The sequence below is a fragment of the Rhinoderma darwinii genome, chromosome 9 (assembly GCF_050947455.1).
Source record: "Rhinoderma darwinii isolate aRhiDar2 chromosome 9, aRhiDar2.hap1, whole genome shotgun sequence".
Taxonomy (NCBI): domain Eukaryota; kingdom Metazoa; phylum Chordata; class Amphibia; order Anura; family Rhinodermatidae; genus Rhinoderma; species Rhinoderma darwinii.
The window spans coordinates 53737923-53757222 of record NC_134695.1 but is presented as its reverse complement, the minus strand read 5'-3'; the positions used below and the strand labels follow the sequence as shown (position 1 = coordinate 53757222).

The 19300-nt window shown below is 37.7% G+C and overlaps 1 protein-coding gene across 3 annotated transcripts in view; it reads right to left on the bottom strand.

The window, feature by feature from the left end:
* The window catches only part of LUZP2 (leucine zipper protein 2), a 374406-nt gene that overhangs the window by 103485 nt on the left and 251621 nt on the right, over window positions 1-19300 (bottom strand). For all 3 annotated transcript variants that reach the window (XM_075837712.1, XM_075837713.1, XM_075837715.1), the window contains exons 6-7: window positions 12136-12198; window positions 8159-8221 (exon numbers count right to left, since the gene is read on the bottom strand). In XM_075837712.1, the coding sequence (XP_075693827.1) occupies window positions 8159-8221; window positions 12136-12198 (126 nt within the window). The remainder of the gene's footprint in view (window positions 1-8158; window positions 8222-12135; window positions 12199-19300) is intronic.

Sequence of the window (19300 nt, the reverse complement as noted above, 5' to 3'; positions counted from 1 at the left end):
TACGACAAGAATTGAACCATGTGTAGGGAACTTGGACAAATGCAGAAATTTTTAAGAAAGATTGATGTTGATGCCCTAAGTAAAGAGGTCAAGACGCATCTCACTGTTATACTCTAATTGCACTATATCTACTACATTACAAGTTTTTGGAAATGGTGATTTAGGGGTTAATAATATAATTGGGTGGTTTAGGTGTTAATTATATTAATTATGTTAATTATATTATTTCTAGAAGTGTAGGAGATTTTAGAGGTTAATGCATGTTATCCCTTGTGGTCTGAAGTGAACTAGGAGTTATAATATGTATTATTATGGTCTAAAGTACTAGAAAAGGGTTTTTTTTTGTTTTTTTACTTGGTGTCCAGTGGTTTATTCTCATTTCTTGGAAAAGGCTTTGACTGTTATTGAATCCCATATCTTACAAATGGAATGAGGACGGGCTAGTAGGAGTTAAAGAATGGGCCCGGCAGCTGATGAACAGCTGACCAGAGAAGTTTTGGCTATCCATATGCCAATTTAATGGCCGACCATCTATTACATGGCTGGGTTTGCTCCGCCGGGGTAAGAGACTCTCTATGACCTCTTAATAAGACAACCCCTTTCAGTTGTGATACTTTGATAACTTTCCTAAAATAAAATTCCAATTAAATCTTTTTTGAATACCAAACAAGCATCTGAAATGCTCATTTACGCATCATTAACCATTTCCCGCTGCAGACATTTTTCAGATTTTCACTCTCATTTCTTCCTCCCCATCTTCCAAAAGCCATACCTTTTTTCTTTTTACAGCAATATTACTGTATGAGGGCCTATTTTTTTCCAGGACGAGTTGTAGATTTTCACTGCCCCATTTAGGGTATGTACACACGCACTGTTTTCAGACATAATTCGGGCGTTTTACGCCTCAAATTATGCCTGAAAAAACGGCTCCATTACTCCGACAAACATCTGCCCATTGCTTTCAATGGGTTTTACGGTGTTCTGTTCCCACGAGGTTTTATTATACGTGCCACTGTCAAAATACGGCGCGTAAAAAGACACACGTGAAAAAAAAGTGCATGTCACTTCTTGGGACGTTTTCGGAGCCGTTTTTCATTGACTCCATTGAAAAACAGCTCCAATAACGGCCATAAAATACGCCGTGAAAAACACGAGTTGCTAGAAAAACGTCTGAAAATCAGGAGCTGTTTTCGCCTGAAAACAATTCCGTATTTTCAGAAGTATTTTGCTAAGCTGTGTGAACATACCCTTATTGTACCATATAATGTAGTGGGAAACTAGAAATTATTTGTGTGGTGGAAAAGGAAAAAAATAGTGATTCCTAAATCTTTTTGGGGGGTTTTGCTTTTACAGTGTTCACTGTGGGGTAAAATGGCACGTTAACTTTATTCTGCTGGTGAAAATGATTACGGCGATACCAAATTTATAAAGTCCTTTTTAGGATTTACTGCTTTTACAAGGAAAAAACTGATTGTTTTGTCCCCATATTCTGAGAGCCATAACTTTTTTTTTTTTCCATCAATTGAGCAGTATAAGGGCTTATTTTTTGCAGCGCGAGCTGATGTTTCTATTAGTACCATCTTGGGGTACATGAGACTTTTTGATCACCTTTTATTCCATTTTTGTGGGAGATGAAGTGACCTAAAAAACAGCGATTCTGGCGGTTTAATTTTTTACGGAATTCACCATGCGGACTAAATAATGATATATTGTAATAGTTCAGACTTTTACGTATGCGTCAGTACCACGCATGTTATTTTTTTTTTTTACTTTAAGATATATATATATATATATATATATATATATACACACACACACAATCCAAGGTGTAGTAGCACTGGTCACAGTAGTTGGATGAATATCCAAGGGATTTCACTATCATCCCCAAATTGACAAAAAGAAACAAAACAGGCAACACATCAAATTGTAAGTGTGGAAGAAAAGTTGAGCTTTTTAGTAGACAAAATGCAACATTTCAGCTCAATAACCCAGAGCCTTTCTCAAGCAATTGGATGTGCTGCCTATTTTGTTTTTCTTTTATTTATATATATATATATATATATATATATATTTGGTTTTATATGTTAAAAAGCTTTTTTTTATTGTCTCCCTGATGTACTGCAGTATATCGTTATGACACTCGCCATGGCTTCATAGGAGTACAACGTGGCAGACCTGGGGGACCGTTACTACGTTACAGTGGGCCGCCCCCCGTTTCTAGCCATTTAAATGCTGCGGTCGCTATTGACCGCTGCATTTAACGGGTTAACAAGTGCGATTCTGCCTGTTACACTGAAGTTACAGCCGACACAGTTATTCTTTAAAGCGGGCTCAGATTGTGAGCCCGCTCCATACTCCCCTACCCGACGTGTGCCGTATATATACGGTGGATGTTGGTAAGGGGTTAATAGCATAAAAATGTCACTCCAGGGCACCAGTCAAACTTAAGTAGATAGATGCCAGGGCATACTGGGTCTGGGAAACACATGACAATCTGGGTAAACTTGCTCTATGGATGTCAAGCTGAGGATGGGGTAGAAATTGAAACCATAGTGGTACTGTTGCCCAATGGCCAACGTACACCTGGAATCGACTCTGTATGTCTTTTTATATATCCTCCAAACCACAAACTATTATCTGAGAAACATCTCTAGTCCAACAAGTTAGATTATCTGATGTATTTCTGTAGGTTTTATTCACCATAAATGACTGTATAGGACATGATATTTTATGCCATTCAACGCAAAGTACATAACAACTGAAAATAAATTCTGCATCGTAAAAGAAATACATTTCATACTCCCAAACATCCAGAAATGAGATGGATGCAGTGTTTTTAATAGATAAAAGTGTTCAGGAAAGTCATCTAGCAATGAAGCCTTCCGTGGGAGAAGTGATCTAATTACTGTGCCCATATAAATTCTTTAACAAATAAATGCTTCCCTGGAGGGAGTCTGCAGGCCATAACTTTGTAATAAATCAACTGGTGCTGCCATATTATAGGACTATGTAAAACATGCAGTCATCTGTCAAACTATACCCCCAGGCATTCAAACATTAAAAAACAACTATAACCATAACCTTTTTCACAACAACTGTAGATACAAAGAATTACCTTGAAAACAAAGTTCCACTTGACAGTATGGCATAAGCCCACAATGGGGATATAGATCACATTTTTTTAAATAACAAAAGTATGCTGGGAAATTGGCCTTTGTAAGATGCAACATATATATATTAAAGAGACACTCCAACAAGAAGATAACGTACCCCTATCAGTGCCCGGAGCCCCTCGGGATCTAAACAAACAAAAAAATTACCTTGCACCCTCCAACTCTGAATCGGTTGCCATTTTCCTCTCCCGGGAAAGGGTATGTTTATAGCATGTATGAATACCAGTTTTTGCTGTCCATAAAAATTACAATAGTAGATCAAATCATCTGTGGCCAAGCAGATGCCAAAACCTACGGAGGCCGCTGCATAAAGGAACACTCCAGGCAAGACTGATGCACGGTGTTAAGCTTAGTGCAGGGTCTGAGGGGGTGGAGCATGACATGTTTTACCACTCTCGGTCGGCACTTTACAAAGTTTTGTGTTTCTTTAACCTTTTAAAGACCACGCACCATTTGGATATGTTCATTTTCAACTTTCAACAAAAAACAAAAGCAGAGACAAGAAATTATACATTAGGGTGTTTGCAACTTTTTGAAAAAATATAGCACATAGACTGACAATGAAAGAAACATTTTGTAAACTGCTCCGATTTCTACTGGTAAGGCTGGGTTTTGAAAAGTGGGCGCGTAAAAAAACGTCTGCGAAAAAGAATTGCATGTCACTTCTTGAGCCGTTTTTTGGAGCCGTCTTTCATTGACTATAGAAAAACAGCTCCAAAAACTACCGTAAAAAACGTGTGTTTGATAAACAAAAACGGCTGAAAATCAGGAGCTGTTCTCCCTTGAAAACAGCTCCGTATTTTCAGACTTTTTTAGTAAGCGTGTGAACATACCCTCAGAAGTCACCTCGGAGTTCTGTGACCTGTATCAGGCTGTAATTTGTGCAGTTTTATAATAGAACTCTAGGAAAGCTGGGTGACAACTGTTGTGGTATCTGTAATGATACGTTCAGAAGTTACGGAAATTTACCACTTCAAATTTTGCTCCAAATTCTCTGCAATTTTGCAAAGAATTTGCAGCTAAATTTGCACATTTGAAAGTATGTTCAGAGGTGGTGGATTTTGCAGCGGACTTACCACGGATTTCAGTCTTTGCATCGCAAAGGCTGAAATCCGTAGTGAAAATCTGCTGCTTCTCCGCAACGGATTGTTCATGTTGCAAAATTAAAATTCCACACCGGAAGCTAGTTTCCAAACTGTTAGGGCACCACATTCAGACATGGCGGAATCGCTGTTGAATGCCGCTGCGGACAGTCCACAGTGGAATTTTGCAGCAGCTGTTTTTTACATTTGTTTCTATACATTCTTAGGAAACTTAGTTCACACATTGCTGAAAATAACTCTGCGGAATTTAGGATGCGGTGCAGAATTTCCCCTGCGCAGCATTCACATTATGTTGCGGAGAAGCAGCGGAATTTCACTGCGGATTTCAGCCTTTGCATTGCAAAGGCTGAAATCTGCAGCATGTCCGCTGTGATATCCACCACGTCTGAATTACCTGTCAAATATGAAAATGTTGCTGCAAATTCGCAGAAACTCTGCAGAAACATTTTCAGCGGAAAAATTCTGCCACGTCTGAACATGGCCTTATATTTTGCAATGTCTGCCCTAAGTTACTTGAAAGGCAATGGAAACCAAAGAAAAAAAAGTCTGCTGCGGATTTCCACTGAGCCTCGTCTGCAGCAAATCTGCCACGTCTGAATGTGCCCCAATAGCGGCTCGAGGTGGAAGAATCTGTATTTGCCGCATATAAGACAGAAATGTAAATCCAGATTAGGCAATTTCAGCCCCTATTGACTTGCCATTAAAAAATACGGCTCTGTAATAATATTTTAAAAAAAATTAAGATTTGCACATCTCTTAATGTGGCCATATTGGGATTTACCACTGTCAGAAACAAATATAAATAAAGATAACGACAATTCTTTTTCAGATTTTTTATATTTTCTTTTGGAATTTTGCTGTCTAAGAAAATAATTATGCAGAGAAAAACATTTGTTTCTATTCAGGTAGGAAGGTTGGAATATTGTTGGAAAACTTACAGAATATTTTTGTTTCACACTTTAAGAAGCTGAGCTTTAGGATGGTTCTAATAAACTTTCAATGCCATATGCCTCTTCATTAGATGCTTAGTGATGGGGAATGAACACACACAGTGTTGTAAACTTGTCAAAAGCAAAAACGTGGGAAAATATTAATGTAGCAACTTGCAGAAGATGGCATTTAATGAGCCATGCTAACAAGGCGTTAATAGGATCTCCCTAAACTTTTTCGTCATTGAAATACTGAGTAATATAAGTCACAATGATTAACCGAGGAATCCATTACATCAGCAAATATACTCATTTGTTTGTATGTGTCATTAATGTAACCCGGTCTGGATCAGTAACCTCAAATTACTTATTCATTTTTATTAAAAAAAATATTAAATTCCTTAGTAAAACCGAGACACCTTTCTGTAGGACAAAAAAATTTTGTAGGACACATATACTTTACCTTAGGCCGAATTTAAACGAACGTAGAGTACATCCGTGTGACGGACGTTAAAACAATGGCCGTCACACGGGCGCATGTATTTTAATGGAGCCGTTCACACGGCCATTGTTTCAACGGACCATATGAAAGGTCCGTTGAAAAATAGAACATGTCCTATTTCGTTCTGTTTTCACGGATCCCTCCATAGACTCAAGTCTATGGGGATCCTTGAAAACGGAACCCGCATGGGGGCACCTCAAATGTGAAAAATGTCATGTTTTTCACATCCGAGTCTCTCCACGTTCATGTGAATCTGGCCTTCGGAACATTTAACCCCTTCCTGCTGCAGCCATTTTATATTTTTCCTCCCCCCTACCAACTTTTTTATTTTTCTATCGATATAGACCTATAAGGGTTTGATTTTTGCAGGATGAGTAATATACAGCCGACACCTGCGTTGTATGGAGTGGAGTATACGTCATACATTGGGAAGGAGTTAATATAATAGCATTGGAAGCTTTTTAAGGCCGGGTTCCCACATAGCGTAAACGCTGAGGAATTTCCGCAACCGAAATCTGTGCGGAAATTCCGCAGCATTTACAGTAGCAGCAAAGTTGATGTGATTTGGAAAATCTCATTCCCACACTGCGGAAAAAAAAAATGCAGCGTAAACGTTAATAAATTGACCTGTGATGCAGAATTTAATTCCGCAGCATGTCAATTTATGCAGCGTTTCTGTTGCTTTTCCGTTGCGAGTTTTCCCCATTGAATTCAATGGAGATGCAAAACCCGCAACAGAAAGCCAAGTTTTGGGACTTTTGCGGTATATTCGCAGCGATTACACCACAAAAATCGCAACTCCGGTAAAAAAAAGAGTCATATTTACCCAGAATGCCCGATGACATTGCATCCCATGTGACCGCTGCGGCCAATCACCGCGTAGCCCCAGGCTATTGTATACAAATGAAAATACCAATAAATTACATGCATTAATTAGATATGTTATTGGCTATATATGAGCTAATTGACTCTACCAGGAACAAAAAATTTGGGATTTTCGCACGTCTGAGACTTGATTCGTCCCGCACGAATCGCTTAAAATGGTGGTTGCCATGTCACAGATCAGAAGATCATAAAACAGAGATGAAGGAACATATATATCTAATTGCTTATAATAGTGGCAGTAAAATTTGGTAAATTATTCTGTGTCAAGTATTTATACAGCGCCGTTATACATCGGTCTGTGTTGAAGTGACAATTTTTGTCTGAATAAATAGAATAGGCTACTATCTGTTTACATATATGTTGCTGTCACTTTGACATTAACTAATGCTATTTTGGTTTTAAAGAGCTTGAAAAGGGTGGGATAAGTCCTAGAAGACTTTTCAGGGCAATAGGGTCACTTTTGAGTTTCAACAAATTTATTTGGACCGAATCGAATTTGACAACAGGTTCCACCGAATTGGACCTAAAACTAATTTCGGAAATCAGTCGATCCTTTAAAAGTCCAAACAAGACAGTGATAAAATGAGTATGAATTAAATTTGGCATGTACAGATTATTTTATTATTTTATGTTGTGTATTTTGAAATAAATGATAGGGAATGTACTGAGAGTCCTTATACATTTTCCTTTGCTACCTCAGCTGTTCCTTACCATATATCGTAGACACCATGGTGTAAACTAAACAGGACAGTAAAGACGTCAGCTCTTAATGTATTTTGCAAACGTTATGCCTGGATAATATCACAATACAGAGTCCAAGTAATAATACCATACAGTGAGGCCTCAAGCACACAACAGTATTTTTGCGGGCACATTTTTTACACATTTTGGTGGATAAATTGCAGACCCATTCTTTTCTATGGCCCCATACAGACAACTGTGATTTACCCGGATCGCTGTGGGTGCCTCAAATCTGGACCGCAAAAACTCAGGACAAGTCATTTTATGGTCCGAATTTGCAGATTCACCAATACTGGTGAATTGTTGTGCATCCAACAGTCTGTATGGCACACGGATGCACAACAAGGCTTTTTTGTGGTCCTACACACCACAACGGACCCATGGTTTTGTGGACCGCAAAACAAATACGGTCGTGTTTATGAGGCCTGAATAATACCACCAGATTTTCAAAATATATCTCCATACGCTACACAAATTAGAATGATATACAAGGCAAAAATAACAGAGCCATACTGATTATGATTCATGAAGCATCAAAGATTTATAGTTAGCCAGAGTTCTAAATTTCCCGGGGTGGGGGGGCATGATTGTCCTTAGATAGCAGCCTCCATGGGCTGTTTGCCCCTTTTTGCCTTTTTGTCTTTCCTAAAATCCCTGCCAATAGACCTCATTGATAAAACAAGGACACAATTATTTCCATTCAACAATGCAAATCCATCACTTGCCCAATAAAAGCATCTACAAATGACCAAAATTGTATAAAAAAAGAAATAAGTAAAACCTATATAACAACATGATAGAAAATACAGTCAGATATGAATGTACCTTGGAAACTAAATCTTTCTTTCCATACCGAAGTTCTTTTAGTTGGGCCTGTATACGTTTAGACTGAGAAAAAGAACAGAAAAAAAACTGTATTAATAAAGTAGATGTGTTGTAACAATAAATTTAGATTTCATACCTCTTGCCATGCTGTAAATAAAAAAAGTCAAGCTTGTAAGTGACCTACCAATAAACAGTCATATACAATTATCCCAAATGAATGACTTTTGTTCTACATGTTAAATACAATAGCCATGCCAATAATTCTTTAGAGCATTAGAAATTCATGGACGTGGGATTGCATAACCGTGCCGAAAAGAAAAAAAAATCCAACTCTACTTAATAATATCTTCAGGGAAACATTCATGAAAATTTCCCTTCATGATTCATAAGTTATTAAGGTATTATTGACTATTATGAAGCTAATCTTCCTATTTGATGTGTACTGTATGTATAAGCATTGCTTCGGTGCAATATATATATATATACACATCACGTTTCAGTTTCACCATGGTACTTTTTTCAAGCAAAGTGATACATGTGAACAGAGTATTTAAGACACGTGAACTAGTTACACCATTAGTAATAATTAAAACATTAAAGTGACACAGTGCATGCAGTCATAGAAGTTTATATACATCATAGATATGATCAATGTATATAGTGCATAACAATCATGTAGTGTATATAAAACAAGTTCATAGTGTATATAACCATGGTAAACATATTAATAACATTTAATGATCATTATTGACTTCAGGGCTGGGCCTTAGGTTGGATGGCGCCCTGTGCGGGGCACTCTATTGCTGCCCTTCACAAACCAAATATTAACCACATATATAGACACATATATACTGGACCATATATACTGTACATACATAAAGGCACATATTTAGACAAACAGGCAAATATATATATATATATATATATATATATATATATATATATATATACATACACATTCTGGAATATATACATACATAAAGGTAAATATATAGAGATACACACATATACAGTTAGGTCCGGAATTATTTGGACAGTGACACAAGTTTTAGCATTTTAGCTGTTTGCCAAAACATATTGGATATACAGTTATGTAACCACTATGGGCTTAAAGTGCAGACTCTCAGCTTTTATTTAAGGGCATTCACATCCTAATTTGAGGAAGGGTTTAGGAATTACAGCTCTTTAATATGTAGCGGCCTCTTTTTCAAGGGACCAAATGTAATTGGACAATTATCTCAAAAGCTATTTAATGGGCTGCATGGCCTATTCCCTCATTAATCCATCATCAATTAAGCAGGTAAAAGGTCTGGGGTTGATTCCAGGTGTGGCATTTGCATTTAGAAGCTGTTACTGTGAACCCACAATTTGAGGTCAAAGGAGCTCTCAATGCAAGTGAAACAGACCATCGTTAGGCTGAAAAAAATGAAGAAATACATCAGAGAGAGAGCACAAATGTTAGGAGTGGCCAAATCTGGTGATCTCCTAAACTCCAAAAGGCCTCGACGTCCACGGAAGACAACAGTGGTGGATGATCGAAGAATCCTTTCCATGGTGAAAAAGAACCTCTTCACAACATCTACCCAAGTGAAGAAAACTCTCCTGGAAGTAGGTGTATCAGTATCTAAGTCTACCATAAAGAGAAGACTTCATGAGAGCAAATACAGAGGGGTCACCACAAGGTGCAAACCATTAATCAGCCTCAAAAATAGAAAGGCCAGATTAGACTTTGCCAAACAACATCTAAGGAAGCCGCCCAGTTCTGGAACAGCATGAAACTAAGATCAACCTGTACCAGAATGATGGAAGGAAGAAAGTATGGAGAAGGCTTGGAACGGCTCATGATCCAAAGCACACCACATCCTCTGTAAAACATGGTGAAGGCAGTGTGATGGCATGGGGGAGGCAGTGTGATGGCATGGGGGAGGCAGTGTGATGGCATGGGGGAGGCAGTGTGATGGCATGGGGGAGGCAGTGTGATGGCATGGGCATGCATTGCTGCCAAAGGCACTGGGTTACTAGTGTTTATTGATGATGTGACTGAAGACAGAAGCAGCCGGATGAATTCTGAAGTGTTCAGGGATTTACTTTCTGCTCAGATTCAACCAAATGCAGCAAGGTTGATTGGACGTCGCTTCACAGGACAGATGGACAATGACCCAAAACATACTGCGAAAGCAACCCAGGAGTTTTTTAAGCAAAGAAGTGGAATATTCTGCAATGGCCAAGTCACCAGATCTCAACCCGATCGAGCTGCATTTCACTTGCTTAAGACAAAACGTATGGCAGAAAGACCCACAAACAAGCAACAACTGAAGACAGCTGTAGTAAAGGCAGGGCAAAGCATCACAAAGGAGGAAACCCATGGGTTCCAGACTTCAGGCAGTCATTGCCTGCAAAGGATTCTCTACAAAGTATTTTAAAAAAAAGATTTTATTTATGGTAATGTTAATTTGTCCAATTCCTTTTGAGCCCCTGAAATGAGGAGGCTGTGTAGAGAAATGGTTGCAATTCCTAAACGTTTCACAAGATATTTTTGTTCAACCCATTGAATTAAACTTGAAAGTCTACACTTCAATTGCATCTGAGTTGTTTCATTTCTAATCCAATGTGATGGCAAGCAGAGTCGAAATCATGAAGATTGTGTCACAGTTCAAATAATTCTGGACCTATCTCTATATACAGAAATACGCAGGACCATAAATACACAGACAGGAACATATACAAATACATAAAAGGCACATATATACAAGCATAAAGACATATTCACATACAGACTCATATATACCCACACAGGCACATATACACACAGTCCAGATAATGTAGTAGATGTCACCTGCATTCCTATGTAACACCACAAATAACACAACCGAGTGTCACTCAGGCCGTTTTTCACGCAATCCGAGTGGCACTCCATCGTTTTCACTGACCGATTCTCTTCAGAGGGTGAATCAGGTCTGTGAAAATGGATCCGGCTCTCTGATCAGTGGAAAGATAGAGCATATCCGATCTTTCCACGATTCGCGGACGAGCCTCGAGGGGCACACACAGCAAGAGGGCTTATGGCCACATCTAGCAAGGGCGTAACTCTCAGATAAAAAAGCAAAAAGCACCCCAGTATCGCAGTAAATAGTAAAAATACAGATTATATATTGTATGTACAGCATACAATGTACTTTATATGATATATAACGATAGGACAATATTTTTTCCATTAATTGTTTCATAATGTATGGAACATTCACCGATTTTAGGTATGGCCATAACAGGTGGTGTGATAATACCAGGGGCGCTTATCAAACATTTCTATTATTTAGAGAGAAGAGTTACAACTTCGCCATCAGTAAGTGGAAGATATTTTATCGGATCACCCAGGAATGAGATTGTATTCCACAGGGTTACCAGGAGTGGATGCAATTTCATGTGGTCACCAAAAAGTATATACTCTTCTACAAGGTGACCTAGAAATAAATATTATTTTTCTTAGTACCGGGTAACTGATGCCATCCTACTGGGACTCCAGAGAGGGACCTTCATCTTATGGGGTCACCACAAGTTACAAAATAATTCTGCTTCATATTCAAATATTGAGTATTCAAAGTGCCATACAATGTAACTAATGTATCTCAGAGCTTTCTCAAGAGATGCAATTTTCCTTCCATTAAAACAATAGTTTAATGACCATCCATAACGCATCAGAAAAGCATCTCTATCTTAATACCATCTTCAGATGCTTGAGATATCTTTAGCATGTTTTAAAAGCTTTTCACATACTCGTATCTCAATGGGAAAAGGTCAAGTGGTTCTTTCTATATGAATTATGACAAATATTCTCATTTTACAAATAATATTAAAGTATAGCAAAAAAAATACAAACATTGATATGAAATATATTAATCACATCTCTGGAATGGAAGTGAAATGCCAGAGTTTTCTTTTTTTCAACAGCCATCATAAGAGAAGATCAGATCACTCACCTCCTCAGCACGAAGACCACAAAGCTTGTTTCCTGACAACAGTTTGTTCTTCAAACTTTTATTCTAGAAATAAAAACAAATCTATTTAGATGGTAATCAAATAACTAGTTTTCAATGCTGTGTCATTTGGAATATTAATCTGAACAAAACAAAATCTAATATTGTTTTATATTCTGCATCATGGACAAAAACAAAGTTCAAAATATTTTGTTTATTTAGTTGCTACATTTACATGTCAATATATGTTTACTTCTACTGAGCACAATTCTTGTTTAATATGCTCCTCAGGGGTGGGGTTTGAATGGGTCAGCATAAAGCTGTTTGTTGATGGTAATGTAATGTTAAATGGTAATGTTGATACAAATAAAGTAATATACCAAGGCTGCAGTAATTGTAAAGCTGCATATACAGTAATGGAATGCAGAGGAAGAGAAGGCCTTGGGTACACTGGTTATCAGTAAACTTCTTAGCAGCGCTGAATGTAAAGCAATAGCTGCAGAAGTCAATTCAATTTTAGGGAGCATAAAAAGCAAGATAAAAGCCGCCTGTGCTCCAAATATAATGTTGCTCCTCTATCAATGCTTTGTATGGACCCTTCTTGGATATGGAGTACAATTATGATCTTCATGGTGTATAAGGGTATAAGAGAGCTGGAAAGGGTTTGAAATGCAGACCACTAGATTAATAAATGGGATGGAAATCTTGTTTATAATGAAAGGCTAAAAAAATTGTACTTGTTCATCCGGGGAAAATATGCCTTTGCTAATATTTAGAAATATACAAGGTATACAAGGACATTATGTTTTTTTGGGATATTTTATTAAATTCTCTATATTACATATACAATTGTAGCAGAGCTTTATTAGTCAGCTTTCCTGACATTTCTGTTTTAGTGAAAACATTCCCCGTGATTTGCCAAATAAAATAAAAATTTTGGAGCACGTTTCTTACATTAATTTATTGGCTGTTCCTTATACAATTAGGTGTTACATTTAACCATGTGAATTGGACAGGTCACTACATACTCTGACACTGTCAATCAGTGGTCAAAAGAAACTGCGTAGGGAAACACTTTATTGATAGGGGGAATGATAACAGCCATTTGTCAATTTATTGATACATTCCCAGGAGGAATAACAGAGGAAGGGCACAGTTCTAAGAAAAAATGCTCCAGCGTTGTTAATTAATTGGAAATACAGGTGTTTACAAAAACAGGAGAGCTGAGAGGTTCTCTAACTGACTCTTGTGTATACTATATAATTTAAACGAAGATAACTGGGTACATTTACGCTCAGTTCTTGAACATTTTTCCATCACATTGTAAAATCAGAAATAGCGTAAAAAAAATAAAACGATCTGCTACATTGTCAAATCAAAATCTAAGAACTGCAATTATAACAAAAATATACAGGTATTTCATTATCATGATACCCTCAAAAACAAACAAACAAACATACAAACAAGATTGACTTGTTGATATGATGATTTTGCAAAGTACTTATTATTATTAGACAGAGAATGTAAGAAAACTGCTCAGAATAGTTACAAATAAACTAATTCCATGACTCATGATTGCAATGAGTACATTTAAATAGTAAATGACTAACTCGAAAAACAGAAAATACGTAAGAACGGTAACAAAACATTTAGGGCATGTTCACACACTTGATTTTCAGCCGTTTTTTAAGAAAACTCTGGTTTTTCGCTGCATTTTTTAGGGCCATTTTTGGAGCTGTTTTCCATTAGAGTCAATGAAAAACAGCTCCAAAAATGTCTCAAGACGTGACATGCACTTATTTTTACGGGGCGTCTTTTTATGCGCCGTTTTTTCAAAACGGCCACGTAAAAAAACACCCCATCGGGACAGAACAACGTTTTTCCCATTAAAATCAATAGGCAGATGTTTGGAGGCATTCTGCTTCCAATTTTTCAGCCGGTTACTGCCGAAAATAAGCCATGTGAACATGCCCTCAATGTGAAACTCCATGGGAATTTTCACACTTAGTAGAAGGGACGTACTAAGGTCATTTAAAATGCCAGGACCATTAAACAATTTCTCCCCTAAATACAAGTGTAAAAGGTGTTTTGTGTCTTATAGGTCTTTAACATCACAAGCAATAATAATACTGCTGCCAGTTACTGGGCTGTACAGTAGAGGTTGCCCAAATGATACCCTTATCTCTGACATCACCTTCTGTTCTGCAGCTATTGACTGAAGCCACATCTCACAGACTTTCTCCTCTGCTGCCCATTGTATGAACTCTGCACCTAATGATGGTAATACTCCGAGCTCTTTGTGCACTTTCAGCAAAATATTTTTTTTTGTGTAAGTGCTGGAAGCAGATACAAGGAAGAAGAAAGCTCTTAGTATTATGTGAATAGTAAATGCAGGTGACAGGCAGAGCAGGAAGCCTGTGTGGTGCAGCTTCAGCCAAAAGCTGGAGAGCAAGAAGTCTGTGTGGTATATCTTCAGCCAAAATCTGCAGAGCACTAAGTAATGTCAAAAAGGGGGTATCATTTCTACTCTACAGCCTAGGTAAAAAAAAGCAGAGCAGCAGCACTCACAACTGGATAATAAATGTCAGGGTGACCAGCAAGTAGTCCTGATCCATGGACTATATAAAGTATTCAAAAGAAGATCTTGCAGCACTCCAATAGGTGATAAATTTTTTTTTTCGTTTATTCAGGCAACATCAGACAGTGCAACGCTTCAGTCCTGCAATAGGACCTTTCTCTTACTCTACAGCCTAGTAATATGCAGCTGTGTTGTTATTTCCTGTGTTATTAAGGACTTATAAAGTAAGGAGCACTTTGGAAACTTACATTTGAGGGATTAGAGTAAAATAATTGATAGTCCTGGTATGTTACATGGAGATTTAAGGTATATTTGACTAATTATAAAGATTTAAAAAATGTAGTTTAAGTGTGAGAAGAAATTTCAACAACCGAAAAATCTATTCCATACAGATGTGTCCTCCCTTACCTTTTTGCAAATTCCATTAAGGACTCCAATATCTCATGATACAAATTCAATACATGATCGTGACATAGCAAAACACTTGGCAGGCTATGCACATCACAACCACTGGGTGACCACACATAGACACATATAGCATAAAGAAGGGTTTTGCAAAATCAGATTTTTTTTTTTAAAGCTAGTCTATTCGCGCCACCTATTTTGGGATATGTCGAGCTAAGAGGAAAGGTAAGGAAGGATAAATTTGCATATCTGAATAAGGTTATTTTCTGCATTGATTTCTGCAAACCCCATTCAGATGTATTGGACATTCACAAAAATCTCTGCGACACATCTTCCGTAAGTGAATTCATTCTTAGTAACTCAATTTCTTTTGGATCCACTTTCATGCTAAAATATCATTTTTAATTTCTTCTTAAAGAGGCTCTGTCACCAGATTTTGCAACCCCTATCTCATATTGCAGCAGATCGTCGCTGCAATGGAGATAAGAGTAACGTTTTTTTTTTAAAACAAGCATTTTTGGCCAAGTTATGACCATTTTTATATTTATGAAAATGAGGCTTTCTAAAGTACAACTGGGCGTGTTTAAAGTAAAAGTACAACTGGGCGTGTATTGTGTTCGTTACATCGGGGCGTTTTTACTTCTTTTACTAGCTGGGCGTTGTGTATAGAAGTATCATCCACTTCTCTTCACAACGCCCAGCTTCTGGCAGTGCAAAGACACAGCGTGTTCTCAAGAGATCACGCTGTGGCGTCACTCACTTCCTGCCCTAGGTCCTGCATCGTGTCGGCCACATCGGCACCAGAGGCTACAGTTGATTCTGCAGCAGCATCAGCTTTTGCAGGTAAGTAGCTACATCGACTTACCTGCAAACGCCGATGCTGCTGCAGAATCAAATGTAGCCTCTGGTGCCGATGTGTCCTCGCTGGTCCGACACGATGCAGGACCTGGGGCAGGAAGTGAGTGACGTCACAGCGTGATCTCTCGAGAACACGCTGTGTCTGTGCACTGCCAGAAGCTGGGCGTTGTGAAGAGAAGTGGATGATACTTCTCGTCAGAACGCCCAGCTAGTAAAAGAAGTAAAAACGCCCTGATGTAACGAACACAATACACGCCCAGTTGTACTGTAGAAAGCCTCATTTACATAAATATAAAAATGGTCATAACTTGGCCAAAAATGCTCGTTTTAAAAAAAACAAAAACGTTACTCTTATCTCCATTGGAGTGCCGATCTGCTGCAATAGGAGATAGGGGTTGCAAAATCTGGTGACAGAGCCTCTTTAACTGAAATAAGCAAAATTAAAGGCTTTTGTACTTTGACAAATTGGTTTAGAATTCTTTGTGTAGTACTTTAAGATAGGAAGACAAGAATTATGTTGTAACAAGAATACAACATAAATTCTCAAATAAAAAAACGGATATTTATAAACTAGGTTAGGGTTTCTATACATGTAGCGGCCGCACTGTGGTAGCGTGCAGCGCGACTTGTACAGATGAAGTACATTGAAACCTTGTGCTTCACCTGTACAAGTCGTGTGGTTTTGCCACATGGTTTATGGCCACGGGACAAGCTACCGCTGCACGGCCGCTATGTGTACAAGCAGCAGAACACACTTGATAACTTTATTTAATTAAGTGGTTAACAGTGTTTAATACTAATTGATGTAATAGAACACGTTGTGACTAGGTTACAATAACTCCTACATCCACATAGCATATCTGCAATTTCTATCATGGAAAATACACTAAGGTACATAGGAATAAGTAGAGTTCCTTAGACAGATCTAATTATGCTAATAATTATCTGTCAAAGACACAATAGATGAATCACTTTTACATTTACTGCTGTTATCGTTAGTCTAGACAATAACCTGAAGGGCAGCAATGAGTGTCAGGCTGTGGCAGCTAAATGTAAGAATTTCCAGCAGTGAAGCAGATGAATATATATAATCAAAATACAATTACACTAATGCATAGGTCTGTTTCACAAACAACTTAAAGGGAAATGCCACATACAAATCTTCTGATATGTCATTGAAACTTTTCTGAAAAAAATTATCCCCCGGGTGAGCAAATCAATGGCAATCTAACCAGCTCTATTTCGAAAATTCTGAAATACAGAAATATCAGTTGACTTCCAAAGAATTCCATCACATTACTGAAAGCAGTGTTCTCGGCATTGCTTGAGGTCCAGTAAAACAGGTTATACAGTTTACAAAACCCATTTTTGTGTGCCCTATTGGGGACTTCTGACTTAATACAGGTGTAGCCATCGATATCTTGACTTTTAACGCATTAAATACACAGTGGCAAGAAACTTTAACTTGACTTTTTTAATGGCTTTTCAATGACTTTTGTTGTGTGATATCACGCTGCAACAAGTTATCAGAGTCAAGATAAACTTGGCTACATCTGTAGAAGGTCTTCATATTTTGGCCAAAATAGAGAGCCGTTACAAAGAGCGTTTCTTGCTCTGGAGGACCTGTTCTGTCCTGCATTACATACACACACAACCCAGTGATTTAAATAAGCATTCTCTAATGCTTCATTTCCCCTGTGGGGGCACTGCAGGGAAATTACACACTTACTACCAGGTTTCCCTAACAGACTAAAGCTGATTGCTGGTGGATCTCAGCAGGGAAACACTTTGTGATCTGTTTATTGTCAAGGCACACTTCGAACATATAAGGATTGTCCATAGTAGAGAACCCTTTTAAGCAGCAAACACACCCAGGAGTGAACAGGAGTAAAAAAAAACAGGCCAAAACCAATCTCACGGAAGCATTTACGTACTCATTTCTATGCCATTATTACGACCACAAATCCCTCATGGGACACCATGTTAAAGTGGCAAAATCGGTCTTAAAGATGTATTCAAAAGTGGTAGATTGTATATTTTATAGCTATTGGCCTCATTTTGTGCAAGATTAACTTCTGCTTTAACCCCTTCCCGACATCAGCTGTATATGTACAGCGGAAGTCAGAGAGGGAAGTATGGAGCAGGCTAAGAAGATGGGTCTCCACCTTACGCAGCGGGTGTTAGCTGTATATTATAGATGACACCCTGCTCAAGTGGAGATATAGAGTTTTCAGTATTCACCAGTTGGCCACAGAATTCTGTACATTAACAGCAAATACGCCCAGGAGGGAAACAGGACTAAAGCCAGATTTACTCAATTTCATTCTTGCGCAAGAGGCAGGGCTTAATGGGAGAGCGCTAAAAGCTCAATATACGGCAATACATAAATATTGCAGTCTATTGTACAAGCGATCCATCGATCGCATATTCAAGTCTCCTATTGGGACCAAAAAAAAAAGATACAATTTGTTTAATAACTTTTTTCTAAGACTATATTAAAAAAATATTAAAAGCTGAAAAAAAAACTTTACCCATTTTTTCTGTAAAATAATGTAAACAATAAAAATAAATAAACATAATTGGTATTGCCGAGTACGTAATGATCTGAAATATACAAATATAATATTATTTATCCTGCATGGTGAACACCATAAAAAAAAGAATAATAAACACCCAAATTGCTGTTGTTTTGGTCACCTTGCCTCCCCCCACAATATGGAATAAAAAGTGATCAAAACGTTGTTCCCCAAGTATGTACCTAAAAAGGGTACCAACAAAAATAACATCTCATCCAACATAAAATCAAGCTTCAGCGATGGAAAAATAAAAAACTTATGGGCCTCAGAATATGGCGACACAAAACAATTTTTTTCCAACAAATTGTTTTTTGTTTTTTTAAAAGTACTGAAACATAAAAATAACTATATTAATTTAGTATAGTCATAATCATACTGACCCGCAGAGTAAATTAAAATTAAATTTTTACCACGCGGTGAACCTCGAAAACCAAGGAACAATGAAGGAATTGCTGTTTTTCTTTTCATACCACTCAAGAATTTTTTTTAGGTTTCAGTACATTATATGGTTTATTAAATGGTGCCTTTAAAAACTACAATGTGTTTGGCAAAAAACAAGCCCTCATATACGGCTATGTTGACAAATTTTAAAAAAAAGTTATGACTTTTGGAAAGTGAGGAGGAAAAAACAAAAACAACAAATCTGTCTGCAGGGGTCTTAATGTCTTACTTGTATGGTGTAATAAACATAGGTGCTTTGGAATAGATCATTTCTGAGTAAATTGTATTTGTATTTTGCAGTGACATCTAT